The 18,361-nt window shown below is 52.1% G+C and overlaps 2 protein-coding genes across 4 annotated transcripts in view; one reads left to right on the top strand and one right to left on the bottom strand.

Annotated features, from left to right (window-relative positions):
• The window catches only part of NHSL3 (NHS like 3), a 53,200-nt gene extending 35,524 nt beyond the window's left edge, over window positions 1-17,676 (top strand). For all 3 annotated transcript variants that reach the window (XM_081019670.1, XM_081019671.1, XM_081019672.1), the window contains exons 2-7: window positions 5,578-5,733; window positions 7,200-7,255; window positions 9,386-9,506; window positions 9,805-9,921; window positions 10,992-14,132; window positions 14,796-17,676. In XM_081019670.1, coding sequence (XP_080875796.1) covers window positions 5,578-5,733; window positions 7,200-7,255; window positions 9,386-9,506; window positions 9,805-9,921; window positions 10,992-14,132; window positions 14,796-14,818 — 3,614 coding nt within the window. In that variant the 3' untranslated portion in view covers window positions 14,819-17,676. The remainder of the gene's footprint in view (window positions 1-5,577; window positions 5,734-7,199; window positions 7,256-9,385; window positions 9,507-9,804; window positions 9,922-10,991; window positions 14,133-14,795) is intronic.
• Window positions 1-18,361, bottom strand: part of FNDC5 (fibronectin type III domain containing 5) — a 193,438-nt gene that overhangs the window by 108,912 nt on the left and 66,165 nt on the right. The window lies entirely within an intron of this gene.

Raw genomic sequence — 18,361 nt, 5'->3', positions numbered from 1 at the left:
TGCCCAGGGAAGAGAATGGATGTATGAGCAATACTTTAGCAAAGAGGCTCCACCAGTATTGATCTTGCTCTTAACACAGAGAACAAAGATGGAGCTTGGGGGGGGGGGCGCGAGTGGCAGAACCAAATCCAGTGCAGAGTCAGCATCTCCAGGCCTGCAGGGATTGAGGTGACCTTGGAGAGAAACAGTTCACTTCTCTCTCATCTCGGCATGGGGCTGGGGGCCTTGTGCAGGCAGGGAGATTCTCCCATTCTTTATTTTGTCTGGGTTTTCTGTGTGTCGGGGATGGCGAAGCTGTGGCCCTCCAGATGTTGTTGGACTCCATCTTCTGACATGACCAGTGGGCAGGGATGGTGGGAGCAACTCCCGAAGGGCCACAGGTGCTCAAAGCTTTTCTTAGCTCCTGTTGAAATCTTGTGATGTAGGTAGTCTTTTAGGGGTTGGTGTGTGGAGTTCCCTGCTCCCATTCCATAGCCCAGTCCACTGAGTCCTTAGCCAAGGGGCAGATCCTGGTAGCTCATATCCGGCAGGCACTTTTCTGCTTGTTGTCTCTCCTGATGACTTCAGGCTCTCCAGCAATGAAGCAGTCTCTTTCCTGTGGGCTTGGAATGAACTTTCTGTGTTAAGGTTGAACCTCTCATCAACAAGACGCAGAGGAATGTTAAGTAGCCTAATTGCCACCTTTGTGTTTGTTTCTGATTGATGCTTAGCGCTTGAGAGGCACATAATTGCTGCCATATTTAGAGGTTCAGTCTTCAGCATCCCAAATATGAAAGGATATTGGGGGTGCGAGCTGGGAAGGACTTCCCTTCAGCGATACTGCCGGGTGTGGGCTACGGCAGGCGTGGGGAGATGGGCCACAAATCTTTTTCTGAATGGCCCAAGTGGTTCTTGTGGGTAATGAACTTGGGGAGAAATTGAATGTGTATGCATGATCTGGGTTACTCGGTGGGATATTTGTTGCTCAAAAAGTCAGATAAATTTATCTAGGGAGCGATATATAGGAACCGTTGAGTAGATTTGTAGCAAGATCTGGTGGGGAACTTAACTGGGTAGATTAATTGAATTGGACCTGATTTGAATGGCTTGGGATGAGGTGCAAATGAATTTATTTGGGGTGATTTGCATAGGAAATTCTTTGGTTTTCATCCTACAACAAATGGAAATCTGTACGTATCAGTGAGCACATGCATGTCCTATGCAAGTGCCTCCACTCTCTTTAAGTACATAGCAACGCTGCTTCTCTCTACCTGGGACCTTGGGCAGGAATAAACAGGACTGGGTTACTTAGACAAGTGGTCCAATTTGTAATGTGGTTTCAAGGTGCTCTAACACCACACATAGCTCTTCTAGGATAGTCCCAACTGCACCTTTTTCAGGCAGCCCTAAGTGTGAAAAAAGGTGTAGCGAGTGTACAACCAGTATTGGAAGAGAGGAATAGTCGCTTCCACCAAAGGGCAATCTCTTAATTTGGTTCATCTCCACTTGGGGCAAGCCCCTTACCTGGTTGCCCTGTCTTTAAACGCCATTCTGAATGCTGTGTTGGAGTTCCATGTTTGGCACACTGAAAATAATAAATATTTTTGTACAAGCAGTTGTGAGGGGCCCTGATTTGAATCAGGACTGTGGAGGAGGGGTCTAATCAGAGGCCCCCAGTCTAAATCTGCCTCCCTTGGAGCTGCTATTAGCCAGAGAGGGAAATTGTGTTGGTTTACAACCCACCACCCTTTGTGATGGGCCTAGATACACAGAGACTAGAGTGGCAGACTGAGTTGGGGGATGTTGTTGGAGGTGCTGCACGTTTTTCCATATATCTCCATGTTTTGCAACACCTCCCCTATGCAAGCTGTGTGGCCGTTGCCATTCTGGTGCCCACCAGATATTCGGATGACAGTTCCTATCAGCCAGGTGATGGCTGGGCTCTAGTTAGGCGTTCCCAGAGTATCAGCCAGCAAGTTGGGTTATATATAACTATCTAAATACCTCTTAAGAGCTGAGTGGGTGGGCAGAAATGCCTGGGGAGTTCCCGGGGTGTGTTTTGACTTGCCAGGGTAGAGGCATGCAAAAGCCTCCTATAATTGTTTGGAGACAGTGAAGAGTTTTGCATGAGGGCTTTCCTCTTGGCACAGTTTCCCTTGGCAGCTAGATTCCACCCCCCACTCTGAAGACTCAGGCAGGGTAATGGTGTTTCTGTCTTTCAAATCATTTTCATATAAAAAGTTAAGAAATGGAGTGGAACATATTGTCTGTCTTTTCAATAGTAAATGGAAAGGCAGGACTTTTTGCATGGCTTCATTCTGTCCTGGTGTAGGATATTCCATTTAATCCCCAAACTGCCAGTAAGGAGTGTGTTGTTCTCACCAGCCATCCTGTGAAAGGAAAGAGCTTCCTTTTCAGTCGGCCTCTCCTGTCTAAATGATGGTGCCTGCTGTCAGTTCTCCCTACCATACCTCTTCCTAAATATGCCTTTTTAACAAGCTATTCCATCGTCTGCTTTTGGCTCTTCCACACATAACTTTTGGCCAGTGTGTCCTTGGCTGTAAATAAGTGCTCTGTACAGGAACAGAGTTGTGTGTTCAATAAAAGAGTCATGGGAATAATCATCCATCAAAACTAGATACTTGCTTTTATTTTGGTAAAAGATCAGCAGCTGATATTCTTGGCATCATACTGTAGTCTAAAAAGACAAAGTTGTTCCCTTTGTGGCATCCTGCTTTAGCTGGCCAATAATAATAAAGTGGTACCTCAGGTTAAGTACTTAATTCGTTCTGGAGGTCCGTTCTTAACCTGAAACTGTTCTTAACCTGAAGCACCACTTTAGCTAATGGGGCCTTCTGCCGCCGTGCCGGCGGAGCACGATTTCTGTTCTCATCCTGAAGCAAAGTTCTTAACCCAAGGTACTATTTCTGGGTTAGCGGAGTCTGTAACCTGAAGCGTATGTAACCTGAAGTGTATGTAACCCGAGGTACCACTGTATAGTTGCTTTATTTCTAAAAGAATCCCAGGTTGTGGGGTTCTGACTAGTCAGTGGTTGTCCAGACTTAAAAGTCGTGATTTTTGCCTTGATTGGACTAAAGAAACAATCTGGGTGGTTTGGGAGAGTAACTTTTGCCTGGGCAGAAAGGGCAGGGGGCTGTTTTTATGCTTACGTGCAGTTCCTTTCTCAGGAGGCAGGTCAGGAAATAAAAAACAGAGAGAACCACCAGCAGCTTAATTCCCTACTCAAACCCCAGGGAAACGTTTTCCATGCAGGTACCAGCTTCAATCCCCAGCATCTTCAGGTAGGGCTGGGCAAGGACCCCTCCCTGAAATTCCCAAGAGCTGCTGCGAATCAGTGTAGATGGTCCTGTGTTTGATGGACCAATGGGCTGACTCCAAATAAGGCAGCATCCTGTGTTCCTATGGCGACTGGCACACAGGAGCAAACTGTTCCTCTTTCAATAGGCTTGTTCGGGAATACACCCAATATCTGGTTCTCTGTCCTCTCGTCCCTCTGAACTTACCCCCCCCTTCTTCTGGAAGGTGGCTGCTGTTGTTTTGGTGTGTGGCAAAATGTGCTGAGCACTGCCCCTTTAAGCTGGACTGCCTCGCTGGTGCTCTGTGTGTGTGTGTGTGTGTGTGTGTGTGCAAGGTGCACAGATATTTCTGGTATCAGTCATGTGATCCTGCCCTGGGGTGCTTTCGCTTATTCAGAGCACTGGCTTTAAAGGCTCAGGCTTTGGACATGCAGAGCCTGCAGCCTCCCACTGCTGAGAGCAAGGGCAGTGAATGCTGGTGTCAGATCACCTCTGTCAGTGGAGAAGGGTTGTAAAGAGATCCCAGGGGCTGTCATGGTTACACTGGGCAGGGGGTGGCTCTCCTGCAGCAGAGATGCAGGAGTCACTAGTGATTCCTCCCAGCAAAGTATTGAGGTACAGTGGTACCTCTGGATGCGAACGGGATCCGTTCCGGAGCCCCATTCACATCCTGAAGCGAACGCAACCTCCGTCTGCGCGGGTCGCGACTCGCCGCTTCTGCGCACGCGTGTGACTTCATTTTGAGCGTCTGCACATGCATGAGTGGCAAAACCCAGAACTAACGTGTTCCGTTACTTCCGGGTCGCCGCAGAGCGCAACCCGAAAATGCTCAACCTGAAGCAACTTCAACCTGAGGTATGACTGTACAGTGGTACCTCAGGTTACATACGCTTCAGGTTACATACACTTCAGGTTACACACTCTACTAACCCAGAAATAGTGCTTCAGGTTAAGAACTTTGCTTCAGGATAAGAACAGAAATCGGGCTCCGGCAGCAGCAGGAGGCCCCATTAGCTAAAGTGGTGCTTCAGATTAAGAACAGTTTCAGGTTAAGAACGGACCTCCAGAACGAATTAAGTACTTAACCTGAGGTACAACTGTATTGCTTAAAATATCCCTCCAGTTTATCCTGTTTCTCCGCTAGGCAAAGTGGCTCATCACTGGAACATAAACATCCACAATAGATTAGCGAAATCATGCATGACAAGAGCAAGAGGCCAATGGCTGCAATCCTGAGTGCACATTTACTTGGGAGTAAGTCTCTCTGAACTCTGTTGGACTTGCCTCTGAGTAATGCACAGCAAAGCTCTGCAAAGCTGATGTCTGCTTGACTGGTCACTGGCTGTTCTTGAACCCTTGACTCTCACAAGAGTTCCATGCAATGGCTGGGATGAGGCGGGGTGGGGGGCACAATCAGCACAGGTACCACTCCTGATGTTTTTGCAAAACTCCCCAGCCCCCGGCTTGTATGTGCTTGGTTAAAATACATGTCACTAATTATGCATAGCTCAGGCATTAAAATACAAAAGAGTTAGATGAACAGTGGCTAATACTGCCTTGGTAGTGATGACAATGGTCTCAACCATAATTGCAGAAGTTGTGACAGCTGATAGTAATTAGCTGTTTATAACTTTGGTGTTATGACATAACTGTGGTGTTGTGACAGTGTAATCTTTGTGACAATGATTATGTATTGATAAAAAGATTAGATGTCCACATTCCCATGTCTCTGGGTTAGCGGCACCATTCCTTGCCTTTGTGGGATCATGGCTATCCACATTTTACTGCGGGGCAACTGAGTCTAAGACTTGCCCCTGCCTTATGGACAGGGTGCTCCACCAGCAGTGATGAAGTGCATGGTGTGTGTGTGTGTGTGTGTGGTTGAGAATCCATCTAAAATGGAAAGCCTTTCTTCCTGGTGCTCAGGATTTGGCACTTACAGTGCTTGGATTTAGTTTCTAACCTGGGAAGGTTTCAGTTGGTGGAACCAGATCTCAGTGGTAGCACACCTGCCTTGCATTCAGAAGGTCCCAGAAGGTTTGACTTCCTGGCACTGCTGGCTAAGAGACTCAGCTCGCAGTTGATGGGCAAGACTCTGCCTGATGCCATGGAGAACCATTGCCACTTAGAGCGAGCCATGCAGGTCTATGTGGGCAAGTAGCCCAGCCTGATACACCTCCTTTTTGAATTGTGTTGTGGTGGCAGATCTTGGTGGAACAGAAATCCACCCATCGTTCTTGTTACATCAGGGATTCCAGGATTCTCCCCTTTTTCTTTCCAGGGGCTGCCAAGGCTGAAAATGAGAAGCGTCTGAGTGTCCAGTACAAGGCAAGGGACGAGCGGCCTGACAATGTTTTCTTCCCCAGCAACCGACCTCCACACCTTGAGGAGCTACATATCCAGGCCCAGGCTGGGCTCAAGTCGTTGCAGAACCAAGGTACTGGGTTGTGGGGTTGGCAGGAGGGAGTGAATGGGCATGGATGTGTTAGGATGGATACTTAGGCCATTTTGTCTCTGAGCCCTCTGAGCTCTCATAGAATCATAGAGTTGGAAGGGACCACAAGGGTCGTCTCATTCAACCTCTTGCAGTGCAGAAATCATTGGTCCAACGTGAGGCTCGGACCCATGAGATTAAGAGTCTCATGCTCTACTGATTAAGCCATTTGCTCTGTTTTCCTTTCACAGTACTCTTGGCATAAAACCTCCCTGGCCCAGGGTCCTCTGGGTGGGGAGCAGTTGATTCTTTGCTCTCTGTTGTCACTTGGGATGCTAAACTATAGCATCACCCCTCCCTCACGTTAAATGGTACTCATGTTCAGAACAGCCTGGGACTGGGCAGTTGCGGAACCACAGCTTAGTTCGGTCAGAAACAAGTAGCTGTGTTGGCCTGATAGGAGAAAAACTGCAGAGACAGTTAAAATTGTGCCTGGCTCAAAATGCAGGATGCAAACTGTAGAGCAGGGTCACCGATGTAGTGGCCGCCAGGTGTTGCTAGACTACAAATCCCATCATCCCTCAAAATTAACCATGCACAGAACTCTACCACAGGCAGTGTGTGTGTGTGTGTGTGTGTGTGTGTGTGTGTGTGTGTTGTGGGGTGGAATACAAGGGGGAAAGATAAGAAATCTCTTAACACAGATACCTCCCCCTTTTTTAATTAAATACAAACTAGCAACCATTTGGCCTAATGTGTAACTTGAAAGTTTGAGTGGTGCAGAATAGCTTTGTGTGGGCTTCTCAAAATGGATTATCATCCTGTCCCAGCTGAATCTGAATCAAGCTTTGTGCCCTGAGCTGATTTATATGGTCTGGGCTTAGGCCTGGAATTTGCCACCAAGAAAGCAACCTCCTCTGTGTACCTGCAAAGTACATTTCCGATTTCCGTAACTGTGGAAGAACTGCACCCTTCATGAGCACACCTGAGTCAATGCTCCAGGCATGGTACATCATGTTTAGAACTGTGGCTGTGAGGAGTCCCACCTGCCTCCTTATACTCCTGGGTGGGGTTCCTCCCTCTGCCCCTGATTGAGGTTCTGCCCATGCCAGAGATCAAACAGCACCTGCCAAGCATGGAAAGGCAGTTGCAGCTGCGCAGTGCCGGATGGGCAGGTTGCCATCTCAGAGCAGAGTCCAGTGCCTGTGAGGCCAGTGGCCTGCCTGCCAGGGAGAGCGGCTGCCTGCTCTCTTCCTCTGAGGCCGGGCTGGGTCATGAGCAGGATCTCTAGGAGGGAGCTTGAGAAGCCTCTTCCCTCCCAGGGCAGCAGGAGAGGCAAGCAGGTGGGAGACTATTCCTTCCTGCGTTCTCTTCTCTGCTCTCCGCTCCCGGCACTCTGGATCAGCGCTTAGTGGCCTCCAGCCCTCCCCGGGCTGGCAGACGATGGTTTTTTTGCTGTTGCCTTTCAGAGAAACACAAGCAGAGCAAGAGGGTCTGGGACCACAGCGACACCAGCAGCATCCAGGTAAGCCAGTTGCATGTCAGGCAGCAGCTTGCGTTGCCCCCTTTCCTCCACAACCCTCACGTGCACGTCATACCCTTGCAGTGCCATTGTGTATTTTCCATTGGCTTGTGTTCTGTTAACTTGCAGCGTCTTCACCACCACACCTGCCGCCCTGAGGATAAGACACCTGGGAAGCCTTGGGGTTGTTTTCCCATACCCCTCTCCCCTCCGCTGCAAACAGAAAAGCATTTGTGCTGTGTTCCTCCAGCCGCTGTTTCCTTTTTATAAAATGATCCTGATTTTGCACAATATGAGATCAAGAGCTGATCTTGTGCCTTCTTGAAATTGCCCAGAGGTGGATGAGGGAGTCTGGCAGCTGATGGACCCTCGAGTGGGACCTGGGAGGACTCAAGAAGGTTTTCTTGTGGAAGGAGCCAGCAAATGCGGAGCCTCCACCAGCACCGAACTCGGGTGGGGTGAAAGCTGGCCTCTTCTCCACAGCTTCTCCTCTTCTGTTTATCTTGGCTGCAGCCTGGTGGACTTTGTCCCCGGCACTTCCCTGCAGCTGCACTTCCCTCCTCCTGGCTACTGATTCCCGCAAATCCTGCCTTCAGCTCTGCTTTCCTCGCAGATGACCCTTCCTGAAGGGGTCTTTGCTTCTTGCTCATGTAGCCCTTTTGGAGTTCAGGGAATAAAACTAGACAGGTCAGAAAGAGGAAGCCAGACTTCAGCAGAGAAGACTCTTCTGACCTCTTTGTTCCTTGTGTTCTAGGTTATGCAGAATGGTTGAGAAACTCCTCTCTGTGTGTTGCACACAGCAGTACCAAATCTGTGATTATTAATCAGCAAAAGCTTTAAATCTTTTTCTTTCTTTCTTTTTTTTAAAAAGAAACAATGTTCTGGCTGATTGGCAAACCATATTGGAATATCCCTTTTTCTTCTCAAAAATATATTTGGTTGTGCAAAGGAATTTGAAGCAGCAAACAATCTCCTGCATGTTCTGGCCATTTCAGTGTTCAAGCGAACAGCTGATGCTAAATTGAAATTCTGTAACTTGACAGTAAAACAAGCAAACAAACAAACAAAGCGAATTCTGCAATCTGCATGAAGTATGTAAGGGAAGCAAATGTGCATCCGATTGCATCTGCTCCTCTTGGGTTCTGCAGGGCTCTGAAGTCCCCCATTGTGCTCAGCCCCCATTCCTCTGGCTTTTGAGATTTCAGCAGGCTTTCCAGAGCACTGTCAAGCATTTCCACACTGCCACAAGGCCTAGAAACTTTAAAAAGGGCACGAGACTCTTAGTTTCATGCTGTGCCCCATGCCACATCCTTTGTTTACATGGAATGGCAGGGCGTACAATGTCCTGATCATATAGCTGAGGAATACTGACTTAAGTGGGAAACAAGCACCCAGGCTTTGTCATTGTCGGAGAGCATGCCTGCGGTTGGAGCTCCACCGACTGTTTTTACAAATGTGCAAAACCAAGGCAACTTCTGATGTGCCCTTTTACACTGATTTCATGGTCCTTTAATCAGAAAGGAGTTTGTGCCCTTGAAAGCAATGCCAAGGCAAGCCCAATGGCTTGGCTTCTGTCAAGCAGCGCCACCTGGTGGACAGGGAGGATGGTCCTGTCTGCAACTTGCTCCCTCGCTCATTTCATAGAATCAGAGAACTGTAGAGTTGTAAGGGACCATCAAGGGTCATCTGGTCCAACTCCCTGCAATGCAGGAATCTTTTGCCCAATGTGGGGCTTGAACCCACAGCACTGAGATTAGAAGAGTCTCGTGCTTTACTGACTGAGCATTTAATGCTTCTGTTTTTTTACTGAGGCAAGAGGGGGGCACAGCAGGCAGACTCCTAGGGGCTGCCGCCTCCTTGCCTTTGGAAGGATCCTGGGTAGGTTGGATATCCATGCCTGTGAGACCCATCTCTGGGCTCCAAGGGGGGACCTTCTATTAAGGTTACCAGATTTTTTTCAATGAATCTGGGGACACTTTCCAACTTCAATGGATTTTGTATGGGGACTGATTATAAATCCGGGGACTGTCCCCGGGAAACGGGAACATCTGGTAACCTTACCTTCTATGGGTGAACAGGACTTGGTGGGAAATTTACCCTCTTGCCTTCATTTCCTCCCCTCTCGGCATGCAGTCTTCCCGCTCATCCACAGAGGGTGACGACCTCTCGATCCGGAGTCAGACCCCATCATGTGCCACGGAAAGCACCTCCGAGGATGCCCTCTCGGTGCGCTCAGAGATGATCCAGAGGAAAGGTACTACTGCCAGAAGCCTTGGGTTCAGGAGCTGGGCTTGGTGCAGGGAGGGAAACTGCAGCTGTTTTTTCCAGAGACCACCACAACCCCTCGCAAAAATTCAGAGGGTCTGCTTGAAGGAAGGGTCAAATGCAAAGTTGAGCTGTGAAATATGCCTGTGTTGGGAATAAGCAGAGATGAGAAACTTTGCACATTAAGTTCCTCCACATTGGCAGACGTGAGCCATTTGACAGAGCATGCAAGGTTGGATATAAGGTCTCTATTCCTTCCTTTAATTCATTCTCCCCCTCCATTTTAGGCTCCACCTTTCGGCCACATGATTCGTTCCCCAAATCCTCAGCAAAGGGCGAGAAGAGGAAGAAAGAGCGGAGGACTACTGTTCTGGGTCTCCCCCAACATGTGCAGAAAGAGCTGGGTAAGCCCAGTCAGCTTGGCAACTTAAAATGTAAAATGTTTGGCTGCAAAGGGGGGGGGGATCTGCCTTTTCTCTGCAAAATCTGAATTTGAAAAGTGGAAAAACCGCAATCAGGGTGACTGATGGAAACTGGATAAGCATGCATGGACTTAAGTGCACACTTGAGTCTGGCGGTGTAAGCTGGGAAACTGCTTTGGCCAAACTTGTGGATTGTTAGGCTTGGCTGGGTTTGGAAAAGTGATTTGTGCACACTTGAGGTGGGATGAGAGGTGGGAGCAGGGAGAGGCTCAGGAAGCTGGATGCTGTTTTGGGGCAGAAGTCTGACGGGAAACACAGATGTCTGGTTAAATATATGCAAAGCATATGCTTTGTACTCTTAACAGGCAAAATGAGTTAAATATTAAACCTCAGCAGCACCACTATGTGAGTTAGTAACTGTGGGGGTTTGCTTCCAAGGGTTCTGAAAATGTGTATGCTCGAAGCACTTGGAAATGCTCCTGTGTCAGCATCCGTTCCAGAGCCTTTGCGCTGAGCGGGCCTTGACCTCCAAGCAAGGCTGAGAGCTTAAAAGCCCTTCCTGCGCTGTGAAAACGAGGCACAATAGAGCTTTTAAGCTCTCTGCATTGCAAGCATTTAACTTGTGCAATTTGAACCAGCCTGCCTTCAACTGTGCAAGGTTTAAATGACACACATTAACTGCGCATAAGATGCCACCATGCTATATTTTGCAAGGTGGAGACTGGAAATTGAGAAGGAGTTGACATGTTCCTGGTCATCCACTGAGCTGATGGCTCACTTGGTCCTGGGACCCTTCCAGCACCAGGACAGACCCTTCCTTTTCCTCCCATTCTCTTCTTCTGGCTGGTAAGACCTGAACCCAGGAGCTTCAGCATGCAGTTTTGGTGTCCGACCACTGGGACTTCCTTCTCCACCTTATCAGTTACCCAATAAGGTGACTGAGAAGCATTTATGGGACTTGAGAGCACTGAGGTTCATTTCTTCTGCTTGCACTATATAGTTTTTTCCCACTGGCCCCTCATTCCTTATCTCCTTTGTGTTATCTGCTTCAGGCCTGAGCAACGGATATGAGGCGAAGAAACGCCCGGGCAGCATTGCTGTCCGACCTGATGCGACCCCTCCGGCCCTCTCAAATGGCAGCGAGGTCCACGGCAATGCCATCCACATCCCCACCGTGGATGGGAAACAACGGCCCACCGCCATCCCCAAGGGCGGTGCCCATGTCTCCCTGCAGGCCCTGGAGGCCGACACTGCCCTCCAGCGCCACATCAACTGCGTCTACTACGACGACTCACTCCTGGGGCGCAAGACGGCGGCGAAGCTGTCCCCCTTGGCCAGGCCCAAGTCTCTGGCTGTGCCCTGGATGACCACGCAGCCAGGCTCCCCCGAGCTGCTGGGCCCCGTCATGTCCATCTCTCCGCAGGGCACCTACCTGTCGAAGATCATCCCCAACGCCGTCATGCCTCCCATGGTGGACGTCATCGCCCTCTCGCGTAACAAGGTGCGCACGCTGAGCCGCTGCAGCCTCTCAACTGCCAGCCCGGCCTCCGTGCGCTCGGTGGGACGCTTCCCTTCTGGCCCCCGCAGCCGCGAGCACTCCTCCTCCAGTGACAACTGGAGCCATTCCCAGTCCACGGAAACCATCGTTTCGAATACCTCCACCATCTCCTCACACGGGGGAACCGACAGCAGGAAAGGCGAGGCCAGGCCCGACGGACAGGTCCGGGCGGCGGCTAGGCCTGACTTGGACCAGCTCAGTACCTTCAGCTCCATGAGCGGCACCAGCTCAAACTGCCATGGCAGCAAGGCCGCCCCTGCCTCCCCCCACCTCCTCGGGGTGCGGCCCCCTGGAAGCAGCGGGCGGGCCTCCCCCGCCTACAGCACCGGCAGTGCAGCGGAGGGCTCAGACAGCATGAGCGTGCGGAGCGACCGTTCCTCCACCCGCAGCGTCTCCCTCAGGAAGATGAAGAGAGCCCCCGCACCCCCGCGCAGGACGTACTCCCTGCACAAGAAGGCTCAGCAGCTGGAGGCCGAGGGGGCACCCAGAGCAATGGGCCTGCCCCCCATGCCAGAGCGCAGGCCCCCACGGGAAGGCAGCGAGGCGTGGGCTGTGGGGCGGCTGGGGAGCCCCAGCCTAACCGGGGACGACGAAGTGTTCTCCCCCTCCTCGCAGAGCGAGACCAGCAGCCTCCGTTCTGACAGCCTGGCCTGCTCTTCCAACATCTCTCACCGGAGCCCGACCATCCGAGAGGAGGGGCAAGTGGATGAAATGTCGGAAGTCCCCTCGAAGCACAGCTCCCCCGACCACTTTGGCCGCACGATGTCGCCCTCCAGCGGGTACTCGAGTCAGAGCGGCACGCCCACCCTCCACACCAAGGGCCTCGTGGCCCACGCCTCGCCCTCCGGGAAGAAGAGGCCCCAACCAAAGAAGCCGGAGCGGGTCTGCTCTCTGCAATCCCCAGGGCCCTCCGTCTCCTCCTCCCTGACATCCTTGTCCTCCTCTGCCTCGGATCCAGCCGCTGTGGAGGGGACGGCCCCGCCTTCAGCAGGACCCTCTGCCAACGCTGCCCCCGCTCTGAATAAAATGGACAGGTTCCTTATCCCTCCTCACCCCAAGGTGCCAGCTCCTTTCTCCCCTCCACCCACCCAGGGCCAACTGGCGGAACCCAAACCTGCCAATGCCCCGGCCCCCACGGGCCAACCTCACCAACAGCCCGCTGTCCTTACGAAAGCTAGTCACGGGTCGCCTCCTCCGTCTCCCCCTCCGGCCTACCACCCACCACCACCCCCAGCGAAGAAGGCCAGTGCCATTCCGGAGGCCCCAGCTGCCCCTACACCTTCTGAGACCGTGCCGGACGCTCCCGCAGATCCTCTGTGGCCCCCTCCACCCCCACCTGTGCCCGACGCCCATGACCTCTCCATGGCTGACTTTCCTCCCCCGGACGAGGCCTACTTTGTGCCACCCCTGCCAGAGCCCCAGCTGCAGGCTGTGGGGACACCCTCCCTTCAAGTCACTGTGGCAGCTCCTGCGGAGAAGGAGCAGCCGGCCAACCAAAGAGCAGCCCTTGCAGAGGAGGGCCAAGCGCCCGCCTCTTCGCCCTCCTTCTCCACAAGAGTGTCCTCCAAGATCCAGCAGCAGGGGGCGCCGGACGCCGCACCACTGCCAGCTCCTCAAGCAGAGCCGCCGCCACCTCCCAAGTTCCCCGCGGCAGGAGAAACTTCCCTCCACTGGAAGCCTACTGGCCCGGCGGCAACAACCTCCAGCCTCCAAGCCCAGCCCAGCCTTAAGAAGCCTGCCGCCAGCGCCCACCCCGACCTCAAGAAAGAGCCGGCGTCTCGCAGCAAGAGCAACTCCACGCCAAAGGAGGACGCCAGCCTCCCCATTGTGACCCCTTCCCTGCTGCAGATGGTCCGCCTGCGCTCGGTCCACATGGACACCCATGCCCCTGCTGCGAGCCCAGCGGCAGCCAACCCCGTGGTGGAGCAGAACGGGCCGAGCACTGGGGTCAGCAGGAAGTTGGGGCAGCCTGCCCCACAGAAGCCTGTCCGCAAGTCGCTCTCTTTGAGGGCCCCGAAGGACAGCAGCGGTCCATCTTCAAACCCCCTGCACGATGCCGTGCGCCTGAAGGCCTCCACACTGTCTTCCAGAGACGCGCCAGGCCTCAGAGGGGCTGAGAGGAAGGCTGGCCACCGGCTGACGATGCCGGCTTTCCCCACCGCAGCAGCTGCTCCCGCCGGCGAGGCGAAAGAGGACCAAGTGTCCCCCCACCACAAGTCCCCGGCTTCGACGGCCAGCTTCATCTTCGCCAAGAGCCCCAAGAAGCTGGTCATCGACACCTCGGCCTCCCCAGAGGCCCAGGCCAACCTGAAGAAGAACCTGGTTGCGGAACTGATGAACGTCTCTGGTCAGCGGTCCACGGCAGCCCTGGGGCTCCCCCAGCAGGGCTCAGGAAAGCCCCAGGCCCGGAAGATCCCTCCGCCCATAGCCAGGAAGCCCTCGCTAGGGCCAGGCCAGCTGCCGTCTCCCCAGAGCCCCAAGCCAGCAGGAGCTGAGGAGTTGAGCTCCACCCTGCCAGTGGCTGGGGACAGGACTAAGAGTGAGGGGTCTGGTCACCAGGCCGCTCTCCTTGGGGATAGCAGTGACAGCCCCCCGGCAGGGCCTGCGACACCACTGCAGAGCCCCCCAGCACAAGGTAAGGGGCTGAGCAGGGTGGGGATTGAGTGGTCCCGTTTCAGCTGTGGCAACACACTTGATATTGGAAGGTCTGTTCTGGGGGTTGTTGGGCAACCATTACTGACTGACCATGGTGCTTTACACTCACACCGTTTGACCAATGCAGGCCCTGATTTCTTGCCCTTTTTCTGCCAGTCATGTTGACTATGTCTCCAGCTTTTTCCTGGGCAAGAACAGGAGGGGGTGGGTTGCCATCATGCCCTGCTTGGGGGCTCCTAGTAGGAAAGGGAATGCTATGCTAGAGAATTTTTTAAAAATCTAATTATGTATTTTGTTTTACAGTTGCCCAGTGATGTAAGTGCAGCATTACTGCTGTTTGTTACAGTGTTATCCTTCTTAAAATATAGGACAATTTCATCTTGCACAGGGGTTATGTTCTGGGGGTGCTGCATATACGTAAAACGACCCACCTCGTAGCTTTTACCCCCACCCCCAAACAAAGCAGAGAGCTTTTAAGTTTTTGTCTCTGGTGTGGATTCTACATAGCTCTCTTGCTTCCTTTCTCCACAGCTGAGGAACTGAGGTTGAGGGAGGGTTGTAGGCTTTGGGGGTGGGGGTAGTCCCATCGCAAGGCGCTGGATTCCAGCTCTGAAACCCATTGCCTCTGCTTTTCTCCTTGCAGATTTACAGGAGGAGATGGCATGAAGGGAGACCCTGCAGCGTGGTTGCCCCTGAAATACAGGAATTGAAAATAATTAACACACACAGAAAGAAAGAAAAAAATCTCAGGGACCTGAGCAGGCCAGAGGAGGTCCTGGATGCGATGAAAAGGAAGACAAAACAGCCTTAGCCTCTGATGGCCTTGATATTTATGCAAAAATTGTGTTGGTTTCACTTTTTCTTCAGTAATACGGCTTTATTTTACATACAGAGACAAAAGTAGCACAACACCCTTCCTTGCTGCCGCCTCCTCCCTCAATGGGGCAGCTTTTCTCAGCTGGGGTTTTACTTTTCCCATTGTGGGGTGGTTGTTTTTTTGGTGCATAAGGAAAATGGCTTTTAAGAACAATGGACAATGAGGACGGTTTGCGCTTCCTGCTCCCCCTGCCCCATCCCAAGGAGAAGCTGGCAGAGTTGAACCAACCTGGGCTGTGTATGTGAGTGTGTGTGTGTGTGTGTGTGTGTGTGTCCCAGAAGAGCCCCCTCCCTTCTTTTCTCTTTGTGGTGGGGTTGGGAGCATCGCCTGCTTTTGCACCCCTGGAATTGTACAAAACAAGCACTTTCTCAGATCGAGGAGACTGCAAGGACGGCTGCTTATGGAGAGCTGCGTAGGCTTCCCAAATGCTGCTGGGGCCCAGATCCTTTCTGCTTCTCTCCTGTGTGCTCCTGCGAAGAGCTTGCACTGAAGGGACCCTGCAAGTTAGCCTTGCTGTTCTAGTGGCGGGCCATGTGGTGATGTACCTGGCTAGCCCAGGTAGGGTTCCTTGGTGCAAACTGGTCCCTATCAGGCAACAGCTGATTCTGGGTGGAGGGTGAGCTGCACCCTTCCCATGGGAGACAGCTAGGAGGGGACCTAGTATAATTCCACCATAGCACAAATAGGGACACATAACTGTTCTACTCTTTCTCCTTTTTCAGACGCCACTTATGTTACCTTCTTTGTGCCTAGAACTGTCCCCCAAGGGTGGGTTGTCTCCTTGAGGGTCCAGGTACGAGAAACCTTTTGAGAGGCTAAACTGCCTAGCAGGGCATGTGCAAGAGGTGTGTGCTGGTCTAGCTGGTTGGTGCCTATAGCAAACAGCTGGGGTGGGGGGAGACTTGGTGGGAGGGGCAGCCAGAGCCCCCTGGAGCTTAGCTCTTCACTGCCAAAACACTAAAGGTCCGGGGCATTTTGCAGCAAAACATTCCAGGCCTAGAGCATCCTACCTTGGAGCAAGGGGATTGAATGGGTGATTCGGGGTGGGGTAGGGTGGGCAAAGGCTCTTCCATTCGGCAAGCAAAGCTCTCCTCCTCCTTCCTATTCAGCATGGTGGGTGTGGTGTGATTCTGGCTTTGGCAGTATCATTTTCTTTGGTGAATTTGAAACTTCCTGGAGGGGAAGGGATGGCAGGAGGTCATCAGGTAAGTATTAAGGCAGCTTTGAGAGCCAGCCTGGGTCAGGGGTGTGTGTGCATCACTTGCTAGAAGCCCAGCTTCACCCAGGGCACGCCTCCTGCTGCAGGCAAATAAGTGTGTTGAAGTGGATATGGTTGCCCCCCTCTTGTCGTCAGTGGCATGTTGCCCTCATGTTGGCCACGGAAAGGTGCAAACTCTGCAAGTGGTGCCAGGGGCAGGACAGTACCTCTCTACTCCCAGTTGCTACATGAAGCTACCAAGAAGGGCTGGGCATCCCAGGGGCACTACTAAACCTCTGAGGAACACAATAATTCATTCAAAGGGTTTGTAGGGTGACTAAGTGCTCTGAGTGCGCATAATCTTTGATGGCAAAAGGGTGTTGGAGGGTTGCTGCCGGCCAGGGTAGACCGAGCCATCTTTGCCAAGTTGCTGCCTTCCAGATGTTCAGGAATGGCAACTCCCACCAGCCCCTGCCAGAGCAGCTGCCTCTGCTGCTGGGAATTGTGATCCAGAACACCCAGAATGTAAGTTAGGAAAGGGCTGGAATAGAGCACTGAGCTGACCAGGCAACATGGTCTGAAGTAGTTGCCTGTGTTTGAAAAGCCCTGCTCCGAAATGTGATGGCAGGTGATGGTTTTTAGGTACCCCAAACTTGTGGCTGTTCATTCATTTTGCCTCCCCCCCCCCAGCCTAGGGCCATTATTAGGTGGCAAGGTGGGAGACTCAGCTGTGTGTTGCCACCATACCGAAACCCCCCCCCGCTCCTGCCCCCACCAACCTGCCTCCTTTTCCTGGTGCTGTACTTACGACCGTGTGTGCCTGATGTTACAAACCCCAGCAGTGAGCCTCTCCCAGGAAGCGCTCTTTTCCTCTGCTGGAGACCCCCCCCCTCCCCTGAACACCTTCTCCAGGCTACATCAGCTGTCAGGAGCTCACGCCTAGCTAAGAGGCTTTCCTTCTCACCCCTCAAGCGGGTGGGGGTGGGGGTGGGAATATCTTAATTTCCCTCTGAACCTCAAGTTACTCTTACCCCAAGGCTGCAGCCTCCTCCCAGATTGTTCTGCCAAGAACCAACACAGCACTTTGAAGGCAGGAGAACAGACAAATCAGAAGAGGAATTTGGTGGGGGTGGGGGTGCCCCAGTGGGGCTGGGCACAGCATTTAGAAATGACACCAAGCACCTGAATTTGTCCCCCACCCTCAATGCCTTTGTTTTCTATTCTTTAGGAACATTAGACAACTGATTTATATAGACTTTTGAAGAAGAAGAAGAAAATCTTGGGTCATTTGCTTTTGATTTTTTCCCTCATGATTGTAAAACAGGAGTGGGGGAGGGAGCTACCTTTGAGAAAGGGATGAGAGGGGGGGAAAGATGGTGAAATACATTTTTAAAGACTGTCTTTGTAAAGATAAATTAAAGCTTGCTTGCTTGCTTGCTGTCTCTCTTACCTTTTCGCTGTGGTGTGAATATATTTGCTGTGGGAGGATGAGAGATTTTATTACCAACAAGAAAAAGGGAAGAGTCTGGAGTGTGTCCGTGCGGAAGGTGCTGGGGTGCAATGGAGGAATCCCAAGAGCAGCCAGGGCAAGTGAGGTCTAACCTAAGTTTACCACATTCCCCCCCCCCCCAATGAATCCGGGGACACTTTACAACTTCCTACTAAATAGATGGATTTTGTCAGGGGACTGATTTGTAAATCCGGGGACTGTCCCCAGGAAAGGGGAATGTCTGGTAACCTTAGTCTAACCAGCACGTCCTGCCAGAGGCCTGAGGCAGAGGGGATGCAGTAAGTGTGTGCAACCATCCGCAAGTGATCAACCCACTTGCCGACCATCCTGCCTGATCAAGCAGAAGTTTCTCTGTCTTCCATCTGGTGGGGATGGGAAGGCGGCTTTGCAGCCTATTCCAGTCCAAGCAATGTTATTCCCCCCCCAAGTGAACAGAGTTTGCAGCTGAGTGCATGAATGCACATCATGCCGGCTGGAGCTAATGGTGGTGGTAGTCCAGAACAAACCTCCGTAAGCATAAAAAATGCAAGTGTGCCGGTTACAGCAAACGGAGGTTTGCTCAAATCCCTCTCATTAAGCATGTACAGGCTCACTCACAATAAAAGCAAAGTCTCCGAGTGCTAC

The sequence above is a fragment of the Podarcis pityusensis genome (assembly GCF_964106645.2).
Source record: "Podarcis pityusensis genome assembly, chromosome: 8".
In the NCBI taxonomy this organism is placed as follows: domain Eukaryota; kingdom Metazoa; phylum Chordata; class Lepidosauria; order Squamata; family Lacertidae; genus Podarcis; species Podarcis pityusensis.
Note: the sequence above shows the minus strand (reverse complement) of the source record. Positions and strands in the feature narration are given on the sequence as shown.